Source organism: Copadichromis virginalis, linkage group LG10 (genome assembly GCF_057382275.1).
Source record: "Copadichromis virginalis isolate Kocher_CV1m ecotype Utaka linkage group LG10, C_Virginalis_male_GT1.1, whole genome shotgun sequence".
In the NCBI taxonomy this organism is placed as follows: domain Eukaryota; kingdom Metazoa; phylum Chordata; class Actinopteri; order Cichliformes; family Cichlidae; genus Copadichromis; species Copadichromis virginalis.
The window spans coordinates 22528195-22550390 of record NC_140627.1 but is presented as its reverse complement, the minus strand read 5'-3'; the positions used below and the strand labels follow the sequence as shown (position 1 = coordinate 22550390).

The 22196-nt window shown below is 41.8% G+C and overlaps 1 protein-coding gene across 1 annotated transcript; it reads right to left on the bottom strand.

Moving 5' to 3' along the window:
* Window positions 1-1986: 1986 nt before the first annotated feature.
* spry4 (sprouty homolog 4 (Drosophila)) lies at window positions 1987-6811 on the bottom strand. The gene is made up of 2 exons (XM_085470695.1): window positions 6484-6811; window positions 1987-4336 (listed from the first exon to the last, which is right to left on the bottom strand). Exon 2 carries the CDS (start codon window positions 4287-4289, stop codon window positions 3141-3143), a length of 1149 nt encoding a protein of 382 aa, XP_085326821.1. The 5' UTR covers window positions 4290-4336; window positions 6484-6811; the 3' UTR covers window positions 1987-3140.
* Window positions 6812-22196: the final 15385 nt, after the last annotated feature.

Genomic DNA, 22196 nt, shown 5'->3' with positions numbered 1-22196 from the left:
TGTTATATCTACACAAAACAAAAGCACAGATCTTGTTTCTCAATACCCAACAATGACATTGTAAAGGTATAAAAGAATGGAGTAGCATCACCCAACTGTTTGAGACCTTTCCTCTTGTTTGGGTTTAAATAAAAAAAAAAAAGAAAAAAGGAAAAGAAAAGAAAACCGTGTTCACAAATGAATGACACACAGGGGGATTGGTGTGTAAAAGTCACAGCGTAAAGAAAAGGTTTTAATGTTTGAGCTGTTGGATGATTATTCCACACCTTAAACAGGATAGCGAGCACGTGATTGTATAAAGCCAACATGAAGTTAGGAGCATTGCTTTTGCAGTGATGGAGCTGAGTAACAGCAAAAGAAGAAAAGAAAAAAGGCAGCAACTGTTGGAAATAAATGTCCTCTGGTGAGAAGAGATGGCGCAGAACACAACTGGAGAGGAAAAACCAAGTCGAGAGTGAAAGAGAGACAGACATGTCTTTCCATGTCTCTGTGGTATGACAAGTTTATGCACAGCAGCTGTGTTTGTCAATCATGGAAGGTCAGGGATGTTTGTTGGGCAATTTCTCGGGGCAGGAAAGAGAGAAGCGAGGAAGAAAGAAAAGCAAGAAGAGAAAAAGAGGGAGCTGAAACACCGAGGAGTAACGGCAGGAAATGGGCTGATGGGGGTAGATTGTGCTCCCTGTGTGGATTCAATGAGTCCACAGTCTTTAGGACTCGGAGAGGAACCAGGGAATTAGCTTAGCCTCTCGACTGCTAATGAGCCATGGATAGCATAAACAGCAGGAGTTTTTTTTCTGCTTCTTCTCCTTTTTTTTCTTCTTTAATTTATTGCCGGGCACACTTTTCTAAATCAAGTGCTAGTAATAGAAACGTCTGTTATTTCTGTTACCCCTTTCCCCAACCTTCTTCTTGAAACTCTCCTTTTTTCCTTTTCCTCACAACCACAAAAACATCGTATTCTTACCCTCAAAATATATATCTAATATATTCTCTATATATTTTGTACTGAATCGTAGCTATAATGTACCATGCAATCTTTCAAGGACATTTAAAAGTGTCTTCTAAAGAACACAAATGTTGTGAAACTATTTACAGCAAATAACATTTCACCTGCATAGCTCTAGTACTAAATATATTGTCAAAACATTTGTGATTTTTGCTGCCCACCTAGAGACGACCAGCCATTTGCCCAGTCCCGCGACCAATCCCATTTTGGCACCTTTTCTCTCAGGCTGAATTGCTAGGTTTTGAAAATATTGCCTCATACATTAAAGACTAAGGACCATGTGTGTTTTTTCCCTCCCTTTCCCCCCGTCTGATAGCTTTGTGCAACTAGACAAGTACAAGTAAAAGCAAAGTTAGGCACCCTAATGAAAGTCACAGGTCCGATGTGAAGCAGAGATGTGTGTTATGGAGTCGCAAAGACAGTACGCTTTTATGCCAAACGGAAATGGCCATCTGTATTAAAGGGCAGCCCACCTTTAATAATGACCAGCTGCCGTCAACACCACGTGGCGTGACTGTGATCATTCTGACAGGAAAAGCATGCTACTGTATAACAGCTTCCTTTGGCAAAGTCCTAAAAATGTCACGCAAGCCACAAAAATAGACTTTAAGAATTAAAAAAAGAGGCTATTCAACGTATGCAGCTACGCGGCATAATGATTTAAACGTGATGAAGACGCTCTGTGTGTGGGGGCAGTGGGGTGGGGACTAAATGTAGTGCACACCAACGTAATGTGAGATAGCTGAGGTGGTTAATACTGTGCTTTAGTACATCCTTTAAGGGGTTTGCGTCTTCCTAAAAAGGTTGTGCAAGTGGCAGGTTTACTCTACAAAGGCTGACTGCAGACATACACAACAGCGACTTTGCTATGCCTTCTCTTCCCCCTCTTTGCTCTCTATCACTTGCACCCCCTCTCGTCTGGAAACACTTTTTTCTGGCCAGTTTGTCTCTAGCTTAGCTTACTCGTTTTAAATGATTCACTCTTGCCTTTTTGCCCCTAAATATTTCTTTGCCTTTTTGTTTTTTTTGTGCAAAGAGGAAGTAGACCAGGCTCTTAGGCAGTTTAGTAATCAACATGCGGTGTAGGCCAAGTTCTAGAGAGGATTACTGTAACTGTCCCTGAGAAGGTTGAGTGTACTTTACTTTTTTTTTTCTTTAAACACATTTCTCTACTACAAATCGACTTCTAGTACAGTGGGTAACCATTAGACTAAAGCATGCAAGTCATGACATGCATTATGTCAAAGGTGACTGGTGAACAGCATTCAAAATATTTGAGAATGTCTAGGCTTCACCACCTCGTAGTGGAAAACACACTGTAAGGTGATCATCTCAACTGCTTATGCACAATACATGGTGAGAGTTAAGGGGAATTGCTATTATTTTAAAGTCTAGAAAGGTTTGTTTTTACAGCTCCACTCTGGACATAAAAACTCAATGGAGATCAAATGTTAGCAATACCAAGGTAGCATCTTTCAGGTGTAAGAGAGGGGAAACGCTAAAAGATTGGTGGCCACGATAACCTTGGAGCGAGTGAGTAGTTAAAAGTGTTAGTTTCACTCCTGCAATGGCCTGTCATTGAAACCACGCTATAGATAATCACTTGTTTTCATGTTTAACGCTGGGCTGTGCTTTTGGGTTGGGGTGGGGAGTGGGGGGTGGGGGCTAAGTATAGATATTAACCATCCATCAATAATTTCTATGTATTCTGTGGATCAGCAACCAGCTTCTGTTTAGTAAGCATTACAAAATTAGCTGAGAAATATTGAGCAGCAGAGAGGTACAATGACTTTGTGCCTACGGCCATCTTCGCAAAACACAAATACCAGTCCCACAAGCTTGTCTCTTGTTCTTTTGTCACTCTTACAAAGAAGAACAAAAACATCTCAGAGGGCCTGTTGGCTATTCCTACTTGCCACCTCCCTCATATAAGGCCCATTTTTGATCATACACCCTATTAAACATCTTTGTACCTTTGTTTTACATAAGTCATCTTCCAGCAGTTTAACGGGATAGTTTAATGGGTTGGTGTTGGATTGTCCAATCCATAGAGAGCAAACAAGTATGGTATAGTCCAGTCCACTTTTTTTTTTTTTTTTTTAGCAAGGTCACCACCACACAGTTTGGTCCACTATCATGATCCCTGCTGCTGCTTCTCCAGAGTGCCAGATTTTGCTTCTGTGGCTCCACTTTTACACACGGGGACACTCACGCCGCTCTGTGAGTTTTTACAGCGGCAGCCAGGCCTGCTAATATTGTCATAACATTTCTGTCCCAGTTTGGCTAGGCCCATCGCTGGTAGATAGCAAACCAGGCAAGGCAGGACGAAAGAAAGGGCAGCCATGAAGGACCAGCGTGCACAACAGTTGGCCTGCGAGCACGAGCAGGGCTTGTCGGCACAGGAGCCCTCATCATCCTCGTCTTCGGTGCAGTGGTAGAAGATCCCTTTGACCAGGCACATGCAGGTGGCGGTATCTACCATGCTCTGAGCAGAGCACAGGCACTCCTGGTTGCAGACCCAGCAAGAAGGAAGGGTTCGGGGAAGTGTGCATTCTGTGCACCTGCACTTCCCACAGTGCTCGCAAAGAAGGAGGTGCTTCTTCTCGGTCGGAGAGGAAGGAATCACTGCCAACCCTTGCTGACCTCCAACGGAGCATACACCTCCCACAGGCATCTTTGCGGACTTGAGGTCAAGGGATTTAGAGGAGGAGGAGCAGGACGAAGCAGAGGAGGAAGAAGTGAGGACCTTAGATTCTGAGGAACTGAAGCAGCCTGGAGTTTGGGTAGTGATTGTACTGATGGGGCCGGGGTGAGGGTGCAATTTAGGGTGGTGGTCCACTGTTGGAGTGGGCGCAGCGTGTTCCAGCAGCCTCTGGTCAGATGAGGTACTGCTGCTGCTGCTGATAGAGCTGGGCCTTCCACTGAAGGAAATCCAAGGGTGGGTGGTGGTGTCCTGATGAAGGTGGGGCTCGCACCTACTATGCTGGGGAGGTTGGTGTTGGTGATTGTGATGATGGTTGTGGTTTGCACCAAGAAAGGCTTCTTGATTCTGACCTAGCCAGGTGATTCTTGGGTTCAAAGATTTCTGGCTGGGAGGCTGCTGAGAAACAACAGCAGGGCTGTCAATGTAATCGTTCTCCACGTGTGATGACTTTATCTGGTCGATGGGGTAAATAGTGACAGGGTGCTGAAGACGACCGTAGGGCACACGACTGTCCAGCAGGGGTTGAGATATGAGGGAGGAGGACACTCCGGGGATGTGGTGGGGAACCCTGGACTCCATATGTAGGCTGGTGCCTCGACTTCTCTCTAAAGCAGCATTTAGCAATACTGCAGAAACAGATACAAAAGAGACATTTAAGACTAATCTCATCTTAAAATATAAAAAAAAATGGCAATAAACTAGAGAATTAAAGATGGTTAGATGTCAGATCAACACCTCTAACAGCATGCGAACGTGACATTTGATATAAGTAGTTCACTTCACAGAAAACAAATACTGAATCTTTAAAACAAGTCTCTCCATAGAAATCTTTTTTTTCTCCAGACCGGATCTTTGCAATTATTTGAATGTAGAGTTTCCAAACCATGGTGATTTTTAGACTGAATACCGACAGGGTATTCAGTCTAAGCCTCCTCCATTCTAACTTTGACATTAGAACAATAGAAGTTGGGCTCTCACTGCCTCCCCTCCAAAGAGCAGGGAGCACCAGAGAGCAGGGTTTGCATGCAAAAGACTCAAAGATGCAAAACAAGGCAAAGTAACAAGAAGGTTGCCAGAAAAGAGACTTCAACGGTGACTAAATGAATGCAAGAGGCAAAGGAAATTAGGTCTTTTTATAGAATCACAGCTATTTCATGTAATACAAGTTGACCTAATGTTGTATTTTTAAATTTGATCTGTCAGTGTGCAAACTGCATAAACACGAATCTGAATCAGAGATCAGACCCTGGGATTTGTGAATGGGGCTGATTTTATGAACTGCAGTTTTTTGTGAATGGGCTGCTGGCTGCACTCGGTGTTGCGAGCATGAATCAAGACGCTCCAGTCATGGTGAGGCTGAAAGAAATCGGTTTCATCCGTTTCATCAATGAGCGCTCGGCAGATTTATTTTATCCATTTTATTTACATATATATTGACGAAAAGCAGCTCACCGACCTACTGTCTACAGTATTCATTTGGGTTACCTTATAACAAAATATACCGACGAAAAAATCAGCTTGTTCAGATCATTTTCGTTTGATTATGCTCGTCTTGTGATTTATTGGGCTTGCGCACATCACCCAGCAAATATATACATCTGTATTATTTTTTCGTAAATGTATCAGTGGTAGACACAGCTTTGCTTGACCGTCAGCTGTCAGTGTGATTCTCCCATTCCTCATATTTTCAGAAGCCCGGTTGAGAAACCTGTTGCGACATAGCTGGCACCGACACAAGCGCTTGTGATCGTCAAATCTAGACTATTATAAGCTCCAAGCCGGAACTATGCGTGTGCAAGCCCGAATGTGTGCGTGTGTGTGTCTATGTGTGTGCGCGTCCCTCCCTACATGTCAATGACTGAGTCATAAAAACCGGAGGCGGCAGCTCGACTTACACAAATAGCATGTTTATATAGGCGTTATAAGCAGGTATTCAAACAGTTTTTGTAAAATGTCAAAAAAACACACAAGCTTAATAAAGGAAATGGTACATTGCGTGCCACCAGACACGGGAATGTAGAGTCGTTTTGATAGGCGGCTGTTCGGTGCGTAGCTGTGTGTGTAAAGCTGGACATTATACGTCCACGGCACTCAAAAAACCAAAACGCAAAAAACAACAACAACAACAAATGCATTGTAGAAAATTAATACAAGATTTGTCGCAGCCAATGGGCTAAAACGAAAAAACTAATGGCATAAACACCTGACACCATCGATGGCGTGCCAGCCAGGCAGTCGCTGCAGAGCGAGAAGGACACACGCAACCGAACCGCCCGAGAGATAAACGTACCTACAGGCTTTGGAGAGAAGGGCGAATCACGCAGAGATTGAAGTGTGGGTCTGCCCCGCTGCTTTTTATTGTGTCTTTGAAAAAAAAATAAAGACAAGAAAAAAAAAAGGGGGGGGGGGGGGGGATGTACGAAGCGATGCGACAGCCGCTGAAATGCGTATTTGATATTAAAAAAAAGAAAGAAAAGAAAAAAAGCGGCGGTTTGGACTACGCGTCGTTCTCCATCTCTGATACCTTCACCTTGCTTTTGGTCCGAAGTCGGTGGTTAAATATTGACCTAAACTGCAAACCCTCGGAAACAGCTTGTTGCAAAATAGAATTTGCAGGAGCGTTTTAGTGCACGCGATTGAGTAGACTGAGAGGACCAGTCAAGTGAAGGCAACACTGAACAGTACCGAACAGTTTCTCTTTACAGTGACACACTTACTAGTTACAAACATCTAGAGATGAAAGAAAGGAAAAACACGAGAGGTGATCACTTACTGTTGTTTCAGGATACAATTTTCATCTCTCCGCTGCGCGCGACGTTTACGCACAGGCTTTATTCCAAGGCAGCGAGTAGCTCCAGGAATAATGGATAAAGATAAGTCCAAACTTTACAGGGTAATAAGAACAAGGTATGGGGACGGCGAACTGGTGCCCCGCACTATTCTCCACTCGCTGGTGCATAAAAGACGACTGCGGTTGTGGACTCGGAGCTTTGGATATGATGTTGCAACCACCGAGGGGGAGGGAAGTGAGTTTTTATGAATGGGAGGGTAGAGGAAAGGAAAGGGACGGCACTGCGCAGATGCCTGGTCTTTTTTTCTCTGTTTTTTTGTGAATGGCAGGGCCGCGCGACTGGGGAGGGCTGAAATGCGGATGTTACATTTTTATGAATGGGGAGGACTCCGAATAGCATTGCGCAGGCGCCATACCTACGTTTTTATGAATGGGAAGAAATAGCGAATGAGGCGTGTGTGTAAGAAAAAGGAGGGGGCGAGGAAATGAGAAGGAGGTGGGGTTTTTTTTTTGGTCACAAGGGCAATGTCAGGCCTGATTTACATAAAGAGTGGGCTCTGATGTCCCCCCCACCCTTTTATCCCCCTAATTTATTTATATACGAAGCCAGCGATGCTACATGTTGTTATGATTATAATATGGTAACAGAAAGGCGATAGAGCGGAATATGAGTGGGCCAAATCTGCAATGAATTAATTAATTTTTTTTCATTGAAGGCAGATATGATCTCTGGTATTGATTCTGACGAATGGATGGCGACCTGTGTCTAATGGAAAACATGCAGATGCAGAAAAACAATACATACCAGAATCTGCGAGAATATAAAACGTTTAATAAATATAGTGTACGTCTGAGGTTTATTTTTTTGCCTCATTCAGCGGATTCTCAACGAGGATATCAAGATACCGGAGGTCACATGCCTCTGCTCGATTAGACTTCATAATAGCCGCTCCCCTTGTGTTCCTGTTCCAGCTAAAGACATTTATTGCGAACAAGGACATGCCCTTCCTTCCTCGGCAACAATGTGAGGTATGACTACAGCCTCTCTGGCAATGTTAAAAAAAAAAAGAAAGAAAAAAAGGAGAAGATGAGGAGGAGGAGGAGGGGTAGGAGAACGGCGGGGGGTTTAACGCCTACTCTGAAACACAAACCAGCATGAGGGCAGGCAGGATTCACAAAAGGACAGGATGTTGTTGATTTGTACCGAAACCACACGGAGGAAATGAGTGCGAATTTCCTTTCTCACTGACATCCTAGTGTGTGTGTGTGTGTGTGTGTGTGTGTGTGTGTGTGTGTGTGTGTGTGTTTCCCTGCAAACTCCCCACCACTATCCTACCTCCCCTCCCTCAGCTTGGGGCTTTTAACCAGTCAAAGGTTAACAGTTGCCCTATTATCCATTTGCACTCATCACCATGGAAACCACTACATCTCCAAATTGGGATTATTGTTTTGAAGAAAAAGGAGGAAGAAAAAAGAAAGAATACAAGAAAGAAAGGGAATTAAGTCAGCATTCAATTTTTGAATATGTGTTTGGATGGACTGGCGTATTACTGTGATATGTCGGTAAAACATGTATTGAAAAGAATTTGAATTTAGTCAGAGGTGTTTCAAATGGTCAGGTACGGCAGTAGGAGACATACGAAAACAATCACACCTGCAAAGAATAGCCTATTATTTAATTTACATTGCATAAATGACTAAGTTTAAGAGAACTTTTGCAGCTTCTTGTAGTCTCTTGTTTTGCTCTGGTGGGAGTCATTTTATAAGATCAACATACTTGGACCACATTTTTTTGTGGAGCTTTGGCTCTGTACGCCACCACAGTGAATTTTAAATCAAACCATCAAGATATGATTGAAGTGCAGGTTTTAATCAGATCTATTTCTAAAATGGCCATTAAACCCATTTGAATTAAAACAGAAAGTCTGCATTTTATTCATATCTTAACAGTTTGATTTCAAATTCACTGGCGGTGGTGTACAAAATTACAAATATCTTACCACTGTCTAAATGCTTATAGACCTAAACATATAAATGAGTCTATAAATCGATGAAGTGTCACCTCATCATGGTGAAGCGGTGTGCAAACCTGTGTGGTCCCAGGAATTGTATTGTTTTGCCCATGGTAGGGTCTGCCAAGGTGAGAAGCTAGAGTAAGTGCGATTCACAAGATCCCCTTGACGAAGAAAACAATGGTCCTCGTTACTGCTCCCAGAACAGGATTATTGAGGCCACTCTCTGCATCCAGTTCTGGGGGAGGGGCTTATCTCACAAGGCCTAGCCTGAATGTGCCGTATGGGCTAGCCCTCATGTGGGCCTACATATACAGAAAAGGCCATAGGGGTCCATAGCAGTCAGAAGTCAGGGCTTTGGTGGTTGTGATCTCCAGTTGCTGAAACTGGATTTTGATACATGGAATGTCACCTCTCGGGTGGAGAGGGAGCCTAAGCTGGTGCATGAGGCTGAGAGATATTAGCTAGATATAGTTGGGCTTACCTGAGTGGAGAGTTTGAGTTCTGGAGCCAGTCTTCTGGAGAGGGGCTGGACTACTCAGTGCTGGAGTTGCCCTCGGTGCATTGGGATTTTTACCAGTGAATGAGAGTCTTGCTTTCCTGTATCTTTGGGTCAACGCACTGGCTTTGACTGTTGTTTGTGCAGAATGAGTTCAGAGCGCGCGGGCATATTGGAGTCACTGGTGGTTTAGGTTGCCTTTTCTGGGGATGCCATTGACCTACTGGGTGACATGAAAGGGCCACGATAGGCTGGCCCAATCGGAACCTGGCTGGTGTTATGTTACTGGACCTCTGCTGGTCACATGTTCTTCATTCTCACTGTTCGAGCATAAGGATGTCACCAAGAGAAGAACTGAACTGTCAGTTGATCAGGTGGTGGGGGAGGATGATAAAACAGGTTGGGAAAGGAACTTGGTTGGCTGGTGAAACTCTGGAGATTTGAGGATAGGGCAGTAGCTGAAGCAAAAAACTTGGATGTGAGGGACATTTACCGTGGACATGGAACAAGACTATTGGTTAGCCTCAAGGAGATTGTGGCAACCCATCAGGTGACTCAGGACTAGGAAGCAGTTTCCTAACCATTTGGGATCAGGTGCTGCTGAACTCAACCTAGTCAGCTGGTGGAAAGAATAATTCAAGGAGCCCCTGAATCCTGCTGATGCACCTTCTGTATTGGGAATAAATTGCCCATTGCTGTAGCTGAGTTCACCAAGGTAATTAAAAACTCCACAGCAGCCAGGCCCCTGGGGTTGATTTGATTTGCCTGAAGTCCCTTAAGGCTCTGGATGTTGTGCAGCTGTTCTGTTTGTAGATCAGTGGACCAGCTCTTTATCCTCTCAAGAATCTACATGTGTTTTGTAGACCTCGAGGAAGCATTTGAGTTCATACTTTGGGCAGTGCGTCGGAAATATGGGTTAAAGGGCTCAGTGTTATGGGCTCTTTGACCCCTGTTCAGCTGTAGTGAGAGCTTGTATTGCATTGCTGGCAATAAATCAGACTAATTCCTGGTGACAGGTGCACTCTGCCAGGACTGTCCTTTGTCATTGATTCTGTTAATAATTTTTATGTTGTGCGACACCTCAGTTGAGGTGGTTCGGGGTTCAGAGTAGGATGTCTCCTGGGTGAGATGCTAGAGATATGTTGAGCTGGAAGGAGGCCTTTGGAGCCAGCCTAGAACAGACTGTGACTGTGACTGTATCTCTCAGCTGGTTTAAGAACATTTTGGTTTCCCCTCCAGAAAAGCTGGAGGAGGTGGCTGAAATGGAGGAGGTCATCTCTTCCTAGACTGCTCTCTCCTCTGATCCATATTTGGAGAAGTGGGGAAAAATAGATGAATGGACCATGACAGTGTGCTGGCTTGTTAGTCTGCAGGGATATTTTCAGTGTAAAGCTATCTTAAAAGAGTACTGTAAAAAAAAAACCAAAAAACTGAAGACATAATAAAACATTAGGAAATGGCGGCCTCCTTTTCCTTTAGCTCACATTTTTGTATGTCTCTTGCACACACAGATGTGCAGACATGCACAAAGACACACACTGTGGATACTTGAAGATTTCTGTCTGCAGCTGGCTGGTTTCCAGGCATGGCCCACATGAAGTGCTCGTTGAATTGTAGATTTCTCATCGGTGTGATCATCCAGGCATACATGCACAGAAGGAAAGGCCCGGATTTCTCTCCAGAGTCTTCCCTCCCTACTTTTCTTCCTGCCACATCTGCTGGCTACTGCTGTGAGTTTGAGATTAGCCCCATCTGCTTCACGAGCAGTTTGACATACTTAATGTTAAAAGTATTTTCTACCATGTCACTGAGTAAACTTTGGAAAGTCTTCATTATTTGTAATGTAAAATACTTCTACTGTATGAATTGTTATCCTCAGCTTTGTTTTCGATGTGCTCCAATCCCCAAATGTCTCAGTCTAAATCAAATTACAGCATCAGTACACCTTTTGCTTATCACTTAGGTCTGTCTGTCTTTGTTTTTCACTAATCTGTTGCTGTTTGTCTGTCTAATATTTCCTGACTCTATCTGTATTTGTGTGTCTTAGCATGTTAACGGTGTTAGGTGACGGCCCTTCAATGCAAATCACAGTAACAGCTTTACAGGGTACTCACACCTTAAATCTAAAGCTTCCTCTTGCAGGTAAACCACCATTTATTTTTTCTGCCCACCCCTTCCCCTGTTTCACGTTTTAAAATCTTTCAACAATTAACACCAGTTGTGTGGGGCTCATGCAGAAATACAAACTCAAGAGTTTGAATACTTTCATAGTGCATTCCAAGGTCACACCATGTTTGTATGCTCACAGCTTTCCCCAAACACATGAAATAGCTGTGGAGCAAGAATCAACCTTGAGAAATAGATTTATAACCAATGATGAAGAAATGTTAATTAAACATTCACAATCAGCTGCAATTGAACAAAATTTGCCCATCAGAAATCTGAAGTTGATTACACAATACCAGCAGGAAAAAGCCTGCATTTTAAAATCAAATACAAATGTCAATAAAAACCACAGCTCCACATAAATCCTCAGCTCACTTTAGAGCTCTGTCACTTAGTTGGCAAATTTCCTCTGTCTACTTCCTGTAAATATTTGAGTTGTTAAGGAGTACTCAGCAGTCCAATTCAACCTCCTGGCTGTAGGCAGGGGACCTTTGGTGCATTCAGAAAGATGACTATTTCCTACAAATCACAACAACTCTGTTTGCTTGTTATGGTATTGTGCCTGGCTGTGGAGCAGAGTGTTTGCTAGTCAAATTTACAAAAGCATGTTGATGCAAAAATACTCCTCCCACAAATTTTCATGTTATTTATCTGTTGTGATATTTAAATGTTTGCATCAATATATGAGTGTTAGCAGGAGTAACCGTGCTTTACGGAAAGCTTGCGAATAAAGATATTGTCATATTTTTGGCAAATAGACCAAAAAAAAAAAAAAACCCCCCACTACTTTTGGCTCCTTCTTTGAGTTTTTAAGCCACATGCCCCTTCTGTCCCAAAGGAGATTGGCGTTTCTAAACCAGCAGCTTTTTACTTGCTAAACAAATTTGCAAACCACTACAATAAAACACCAATTAGACAGCATACTGAAATCTCCATTAATTTGAGTGACAATTGTTGAAATAGTTCACAAAAAAGTACAAACTAGTGGCTTAATGATTGAAACTAAAGTAACTGATAGGTGAACTTGTTGCTAAACCACTAAAAAGCTGGTAGAAAAACAAAAAAAGACGACACTAAAACAAAACACACCAGAGGGAGTGAATAAAACAATGCATCATTTTCTAAAAGCAGTAACAGATACACACCTAAGACTGGCAAAACATACTGAAAACACAATTAAAAAGGTAAAAACAGAGTAATAAATAAACACATTAAATAAGTAGCTAAAAATAAAACTGATACTATGTAGACACTGAGGTAAATCAAAGAAATGCGTAGTTATTGGTTGTGCTAATGGCCAGACTTGATAGGAGCAGTATTTATTTTAATCAGTATTGACTTGTGAGCCTCGTAAACGTTATAGTTTGTCATAGATTCCATGTATTTTGAAAATGTATGATGGTGTCAGTAAGGGTGTATTTTAAGGGATTGTGAGGGAATGCCAGGCAAAAAAAACCCCATTGGAAATCATTGCACCAGAGCAGATCACCAGTATGTGTTTTTCTTAAGTCTTACAGTAAGAGTGGGTTTTTCTTAAACAGTAGGGTAAGATTAGAGCCAAAGCTAACAGAATTCGCAAATGTAATGATGTGTTAACTTACAGTAACACTCAAGACGAGCAAGCCGAGAGCTGCATTGTAGGAAACACTATAGTTTGCCTACAGTAAAATCTTGACCATGAGGCCAGGTAGCCCAACTCCTCAAATATTGACTTCCTTCCTCGCTGCCCGCCTGCTCGGGGTGTGTGTTTGTGTGCTTTGGAGTCAGGAGAGGTGTGTGGTAAGAGAGGTAGGAAGGGGTGGTGGGGGAGCATGTATGTGTGGTTGTGTGAGTCTGTGTGTCCACATCCATCAAAATAAAGAGTCTGATGACTTTGGCCTGCCCTCATTGCACCATAATAGGATACATTAGACCTAATTCACTTAGAGCCATTAGAGAGCTCAAAAATTCCTGTAAAGGAAAAACAAGACAGAGGCCAAATGAGCTGCACTGGGTCTGCTGCCACAGGAGTTTTACAACAGATTGATTTGTAACAGCATCCCATTGTATTCATTTTAATCAAACGTATTTGTAGACTTTGGGAAATCAAATGTTCTTGTTCCATTTGACTTAAAAATTTGTTTTGCTCTATAAGTTGAAATCGTTCCTAACTTCAAATTACAAAGAAACTGCCAGTAAAAAAACATTTCTTTCAGCAAGTGCAGTATTGACTTGTCGTCCAACCAATTGAATCGTTTTGCAAATATTGTGTATTACTTCTGCTTCGTGCTAGAATATTTTCACTTGTAATATCTTCTTCATAATATATATATATATGGTTTAACGTTGGAATATTTAACATACCATAAGTGCATTAATTTGACTTATTTCTTTTAATGTCTGTTTTTCATGTTTGTATTTTAATAGGACATCTGTAGCTAAACCATATTCTATCCAGGTTCTTTTATCAGGTTTTCAGTTGGGCTGGAGCCTATAGCAGACGCAATGTTACACCCTAGACAGGTCACCAATCTGTCACCAGGTGAGCAAGTAGAGATAGACAACCATTCAAACTCACATTCATGTTGATGGGCATGTGTTTGGACTGTGGGAGCAAGCTGGAGTACCTGGAGAGAACATGCAAACAAAGAAAGACCACGGCCTGGAATCAAACCCTGGAGACACAGTTGTTCTAACAAAGCAGAATGAAAATAGCCCTTATTTTACCAAAGCCAATATATTTTTTGCCAGTCTGGTCAGTGCTTATATGACTTTATTCCAGACAAATCTTGTAACCGATTATTTGACATGGCTGTGCAGGAAGAAAATGGGTTTTCTCCTTGTAGTTTAACATCCACAAAGCCTTCTCCCTTCACAGAACTTTATCCAGTCAGCAGTTATTTTTTTTCCTGAGAGGCCATTGCAGAAAATAAAGGCTCTTATGATCTGACTTTGTTACCTTTAAGAGAATATCAAGAAACACGTTGTTTAGCATAAACATTTATCTATAGTTGCAAGAACATTATATTAAGCAAAAGCCATATGCTGTGATCAGTTAATTTATATTTTCACATGTGACGAATTGCACATGAATTAAATGTAGGTTTAAAATCTATCAGGTTAAAGTCTATGAGCCTGATGACTCAAGCTTGAAGATCCCTGACCTTGAGGTTGAGTAGACTATATTTTAATGACTTGGCATCCATGTTGGTCGCAAACAAGACCCTGATTTTATGTCAGCTGCAGGGGTACTGCACTGTTGCTGACCCTGACCTCTGAACTTCCTGGGCTGGTGGAAAAGCAATAAAAAATTCTCTGCAGGGATCAATGAAACCATCTAATTAAAACACTGTGATACATTTGTTGCATGGATTTCCACAAGGAAACCAACACTGTAGACCATAACATGTAAGGCAAACAAATGTCAAGCATCCATCCATCCATCCATCCATCCATCCATCCATCCATCCATCCATCCATCCATCCGCTTATTCAACCAGAGTTGCTGAAGGCTTTTTAAGCTGCCACAGGGCAAAAAAGCAGTGCCAGTCTACTACAAACACAGAGACACAGAGAAACCATTCACACATATTAATCTTCGTTTTCCAACATGCTATTGCTGGAATGTGCTCAACTCAGTTGTGACATAATACAGTTATGTCAATAATTTGTTGCACAAAGATAGATTTTGTGTAATTTTGTGTATACCATCTCAGTGGATTTTAAATCAAACACACAATAGACCTCAGAAGACAATTGAAATGCATGTTCGCAGAATTATTACCATGGTTAAGGAAAACAACTTCACAACATCTAACCAAGTCAAGAAATCTCTTGAGGTGGAATGTGTATCATTATTAAGTTCTTCAATTAAGAGATGCATTTAAGAAGGGGAGTATAGAGGGTTTACAACAAGATGCAACCCGTTGGTTACACTGATGTACAAGAAGGTCAAATTAGACTTTGCAGTGGAAGCGCGGAGAAAGGAGGGACCAGATCGTGATTGAAAGAATACCCCATTATCTGTCAAACATGATGAAGGTAATGTTACAGCATGGGCATGTGTTGCTGCCAGTGTAACCGTGTCATTAGTGTTTATTGATGATAGAAGTAACATAATGAATTGTGAAGTGTACAGGGCTATACTCTGCTCAGATTCAGACAGATGCTTCAGAACTGACTGGACAGTGCTTCACAATGCAAATAGATAGTGATCGAAGCACACTGTAAAAGAAACCCAAGAGTTTCTCAGGAGAAAGAAATGGGATTTTCTTCAATAGTCAAGGCAGACACCTGCTCTCAAGCCAACAGAACACGTGTTTCAGTAATTACATACAAAACTGAAGGCAAAGACCCACAACACAGTATCTAGTGATGTCAGTGAGACTTTAGACTTCATATTTATCACAGTCACTTTCATCTAATCACTAAAATCTGTTCTTATATTTTAAATTATGTTAGTTTGTCCAATTACTTTTGGGGGAACTACATAAAAATGTCTGTAATTACAAAACAGTAAATGTAATAATTTTGTTCCTTTGAATTAAAGCTGAACTTTTGCACTTTTATTATATTTCAATTGATTTAAAATCCACAGTGGTGCTATAAAAAGGTAACATTGGAAAAAGTTGTCATTGTCCAACAAGTTATGGATATGACTCTACATCCACCTTCTAACTTCTAGCATTAGTCCTGCTCACATCCATCTCAATACTTAAATTGCAAAAATTGTTTCTTTTCTTTTTTTTGTTACGGCAAATAAGACATATTTAATGACAAAAAGGCAGACTCCAAGACCAACAGCTCCAATGGTATTTTTAAGTTAAAAGAGCATATTTTTAATCACTTTTTCAATAAAGTTAGGCCACAGTTTCACATGCGAACTCTGTCTGTAAAATGAAAATGTGATTTTTGCATCCTTCAGATGTACGTTCTGTATGGAACGCCTTTCATTGTTGGGTTTGAAAACAAAGTGTTCATATCCTTTCCACATTTTCCTGCCCCAGCCCTGCGCTATACCAAACACTGGAAAAGCTATTTTTTGAACAGGGCCATCATTTAAACCCTAATGGAAACTCTGTTTTGTAGGGGGGTTTTTTGAAGAAAAGATGCAGCAGACATTGTGGCATCACTGACTAACTTCTGTGTTTAGTCAAGTACAATATTATTTTCAGCATCTTTTGACCTGCTTTTGTCTGGCCCTGCTGTTTCTACATTTGACCTCTTAAACACAACAACAGTAAACATATACATTGCACAGTATATATAGTAAACAGAGCATTTACATACTACATTTACTCTATATGTACAAGCACTGAAGTCATCCATAAAAATCTATGAATAGCTAGTACAAGCAGAAATCACACATGAACACACATCCCTAACTTGGCCCTCCAACACTGTTTCCAGAGTCAACTGGTTGGCTGATATTATGTCTAATTTCAGGCATGTAATTAGTGTGTAGCCTGCTTTGGTTCTGTCTGGGGCAGCGTCGAGACTGCGTGTGTATGTAAGGGCGGTGTGCGCTTTTACTATATGTGTGTGTGAGTGTGTGCGAGCTGTGTGTGCGAGTATATGTCTGATGTTGGCTAGCACCAAAGAATGGGATGCAGACTACACGGCTTAAAGCTGAAAAAACACTTTACTGAACACACACATACATACACACTCTCAGGTCAATCCTTGGTACCCTTGTGCCAGGAATACTCGAGCAGTAATACACAAATAGCAAAGAACAACCGAATGGGGCGATGTGTTTTACCAGACAGCCACAAAACATACACATGCCTCATATTAAAACTCGTGCATCTGCCAAACTAAGGTGGAAGACAACTAAAAACGTCTTACATTTGTAAGACTTGTTCCAGCAAATTTGAGAGAGTGTTCCTAAATTAAAGGCTTTCTTGTGTAACTTGTTATACTCTGTCGGCATAGAAAAGCTCACAGACATTTACAAACTCATCGGCTGAGTTTGAGTAGGGTAAAGACATTTTGGCGTGCAAACACCTTCAGTCAATTTTTCACCCCATCTGTGTCGGGTATATGTATGTATGTACATTATCTTGGAGTTCCTGGATGATATGTGTGTACAGTGACACTTGGAATGCCCAGAATGTGAGGTGTGGTGAGGAGGAAGCCCCGCCTCTGACGGCAGGTCACGCTATAGTAATTGGTTGGTCCCTAGGGGTCAGAGTGCAGTTGGGGTCCTGTCGCTCCATTGAAGAAAGGTCAGAGGTCAACTTCCACTGGAGCTCTTCTTTCCTCCTCTCGCTCAGCAGGGCTCTTCCAGGTTACACGAGAGCCGCAAAATCAAAGCTGAAGTGTTTTCAGGGCTTTTCAAAAGAGCAGAATAAAAGCTTTCTCTCTGCACGCGTGCAAGAAAAGTGGAAAAAAGGTGGAAACTAGTACATGACCACAGCTGACAAAATGAACTACTAATCTGAAAATATTTAAACCCTGAAGCAACTTCATTATTAGTTTTAGTGTGTAAGACAAATGACTCCCAATGGCAGGATGCAATTGTCAACTTTTACTGAGAAATTACATACATTATTTATACGATTTACCAGTTACATGTTTGAAACAAATGTTATTACTGGTTCAGTGATGACTTGAATTAATGAAGTGTCCTAGATGAAAGAAGCTCAAGCAGAACTATGTTTTTCCCCCATAATGTATATCAATGTGAAGGGTGAATGATGCTTTTTATACAACCTCTGTTTTTGCTGATTAACAGCTTTAAAGCTTTAAACTTATCTGGAGTTTGTAGTGTTAGTTTTGTAACCGATCTCTCAACTTTGATGCAGGTATTTCTAACTTTTCCTATCTCGTGACTAACAGTTACCGTCGTCTTAATTTGTAAAACAGGTGACTCATACTATTATACATAGTTCAAAATTAGTTTCCATTTCCAATAATCTCACCAGCATGTGCCACTGATTTTCTTATACTCAAAAAAGAAAACACAGCCTCTTTAAAAAAAACTAAACATCACATAAATAATATACTAAAAAAATTGTATCAGGTCTTAAAATTAGGTAAATACAACTGCAGCTGAAATACAAAACATGAATATTATACTGCATCATTTATTTTATTTTATTTTTTCTGAAAAACTAAGCCGAAATGCTAAAAAGACGTGTGTGAAAAACAAAGTACACCATTACTCCTTCCATAGAAATTAAGAGGAATCAAATGTCTTTGACTTACTGATTATCAGCAGTTGTAAGCACCTCTATACAAGCTGAAGTTTTGGTAGCGTGCTGGTCTCGAGCATTCAGAAGTGTGTTAATAGAACACCAAGGAGCAAAGACACAAACAGTGATCTTAGAGACTACCTATCAGTCTCTGAAGGCCAAACAAGGTTATAAGGCGGAACAATTTGAAATGATTAAGCTTATTCACAAGTTGAAAACATTCACCCAGCAAATTCACTCCAAGGTCAGACCAGCAATGCCAAGAGTAACTACAAAGACTCTACATGCATCAGTTAACATGTTAAATTTTAATGTTCATGTCAGTACACTTAGAGATAGACTGAATGAGACAGCCTGTTCTCTCATGGCAGCAGAGCGTAGGTTTGGAGACATGTGTCTAAACAAAGCACGAGACTTCTGAAACAATGTCCTCGGACAGACAAAACCAAAACGGAAATGTTTGGCCACTATTGACACAGCATATCAGCATAAACACCTCATTCCAACTGTCAAGCATGGTGGTGGAGTGGTGACGATTTGGGTTTGTTTTGGAGCCACAGTGCCTTGACACCTTGCAGCCAATGAGTCAACCATCAACCCCTCCATATACAAAAGTATTCTAGAGTCAAATGTGAGGCCATCTGTCCAATGGCTAAAGCGTGGCCCAAACTTTTTCATGCAACACGACGATAATCCCAAGCACAGCAACAAATGTGCAACAGAATGGCTGAAAAAGAAAAGAATCACGGTGTTGAAACGGCCCAGTGAAAGTCCAGACCTCAACTACACTGAACAAAAATATAAACGCAACACTTTTGTTTTTGCTCCCATTCCCCATGGGATGGACGTAGAGACCTAAAATTCATTCCAGATACACAATATAACCATCCCTCCCAAACAGTGGTCACAAATCAGTCCAAATGTGTGGTAGTGGGCACATCTGCTATATTGAGATAATCCATCCCACCTCACAGGTGTGCCACATCAGGATGCTGATCTGACATCATGAGTAGTGCACAGGTGTACCTCAGACTGCCCCCAACAAAAGGCCACCCTGGAATGTGCAGTTTTTTGCGCTATTGGGGGTCTGGGGACCCAGAACCGGTCAGTATCTGGTGTGACCACCATTTGCCTCATGCAGTGCAACACATCGTCGCATGGAGTCTATCAGATTGTCAATTGTGGCCTGTGGAATGTTGGTCCACTCCACTTCAATGGCTGTGCGAGGTTGTTGGATATTCGTGGGAACTGGTACACGCTGTCGTATACGCCGGTCAAGCACATCCCGAACATGCTCAATGGGTGACATGTCCGGTGAGTATGCTGGCCATGCAAGAACTGGGACATTCTCAGCTGCCATCTGCCCTGAACAATGTGAACCATGATTCATCCGTGAAGCGCACACCTCTCCAACGTGCCAGACGCCATCGAATGTGAGCATTTGCCCACACAAGTCTGTTACGGCGACGAGCTGGAGTCAGGTCAAGACCCCGATGAGGACGACGGGCATGCAGTTGAGCGTCCCTGAGACGGTTTCTGACAGTTTGTGCAGAAATTGTTTGGTTGTGCAAACCAATTGTTCCAGCAGCTGTCTGGGTGGCTGGTCTCAGACGATCTTGGAGGTGAACCTGCTGGATGTGGAGGTCCTGGGCTGGTGTGGTTACACGAGGTCTGCGGTTGTGAGGCCGGTTGGATGTGCTGCCATATTCTCTGAAACGCCTGTGGAGACGGCTTATGGTTGAGAAATGAACATTCAATGCACAGGCGACAGATCTGGTTGACATTCCTGCTGTCAGCATGCCAATTGCACGCTCCCTCATTGCTTGTGGCATCTGTGGCATTTTGCTGTGAGACAAAACTGCACATTCCAGGGTGGCCTTTTGTTGTGGGCAGTCTGAGGTACACCTGTGCACTACTCATGATGTCAGATCAGCATCCTGATGTGGCACACCTGTGAGGTGGGATGGACAAACAAACGCCCACAAACCTGAATGAACCAACAGCATAAAGAAGAGCAGGTCAAAATTCCTCCACAACAATGTGAGAGACTGATAAAGTTATACAAAAAAACATTACTTCAAGTTAATGCTGCTACAGGTGGTTCCATAAGCTATTGAATCATGGGGTGTACTTAGTTCTTCTCACTTTGCTTCTGGAGTTTGTGTAATTTTTCCTAATGGCACTGTGTTGTGTGTCATGTAGCAATTTTAACACTAGAAAAGACGAGCTAAATTGTTGTTATTCCCTGATCCGTAAAACCTGAGAAAGAGAGTGTACACCTCTTTTTACCGTCACTTTTTACTTAATGACTTAGCACATAAAATTTTCATGGGATGTCAAAAGCCAATGACAATTCATAGTTGCTCACAAGATGTAATTTGATGTCAGTGCAATGAGTAACTAAGTTATAGGAATAGTGAGACACACTGGGTAAACAGCACTTTCTGGGCAGTAAAGTATTTTCACCCAAGCCATGATCTATGTACTCCCAAACCTAACCAAGTAGTTTTTATTGCCTAAAACCAACTATGTAGTTCTGGGTGCCTTAATCTAACCAGAAAATCCAAACAAAGCAAAACCAAGTGCAAAAAACAAACTTCCAAATCGGACATGGAAAAATTAACACCAGGCTTCTTCTCAAATACAAAAAAAGGCAAAGAAACCACACACATACAGCTGAAACTCTGAGAAATCCCCAAAACTTTATTTTTAAGCTGTGTGAAACAAATTAATTTTAGGTTTTTTTCTTCTCTCTTCCTTTTCTGTTAAATTAAAAGACTGAAAAAAGGAAATAATACATTTTATACAATCGGGAGTGGACATCAAATTATCAAATTTATGGCAGAAGCATCAACAGTATCCAACCCCAACTCTCACACACTCTGAGGACAAGCTTAAATCAAGTGGTCAGAGGAAAAATAGGAAGACACCAGGAAACCAAAGAAGTGAGGGAGAGAAGGAAAGACAAGAGCATCAGATGAGTGGAAAAGGAAGCAAATAGGAAAGTGTAGGAGAATGGCTAAGGAGGAGGGAAGATGAGAGGGATGAGCCAATCAAAGAAAGGGAATAAGGGATGGAGGTGAGAGGAGATGGTGAACAGTAACTTCCTGTGAGCCATAAACCTGGAGAGGAAGTGAAGCAAATGAAGTGGGTGGCTGACAAAGGAAAATTAGTTCCATGTTTGCAACATGACTGCAAAGATTTTTCAGTCTGGTCAGTTGTGAAATGCAGATGAAGGCTTACAAAGGAAGGGAGCAGGATAACATTTGATGTGGTGCTGAGATTTTGCTTAAAGTCCACTAACTCCTGGGCTGATAGATGTTCATATATTAGAGACAGTACACCTGATAATGACTGCTGTCTGTTGGTGTTTTTTTTTTAAAGAAAGCTTCACATTGTGTGTTAGTAATCCAATAAAGATACGATTTTGGCCCTTGGGACAATTTTGGCCCCTGGGCCTTATGTTTGACACTCCTGGTCTAGATGATTAATATAAACCTGACCATAAACCTCTACGCCTTTAACTTCAGTGATATTAAAGAATAACTGATAACATAGACCACCCTGCAATTGGGTTTTATCAGTTTACCATCTGTAAAGGCGTATGTAAATCAAATATAAGACCTGACAGGTGGTGTGCGTTTGTGTGCATTGTGTGCATAGTGAATGTGCTTCACGGGCCTCTGATTAATATAACAAGATCTCCCCCTGAGCTGAGAGGATGTGGCTCAAGGGGGGGTGCTTTGAGTCATCAGCTCTTTTGTTGTGATGGATGATGAGGTGGTCAATTTCTGAACGCAGTCCCAGTCAATACAGGATATGAATCAGGATCAGATTCAATAT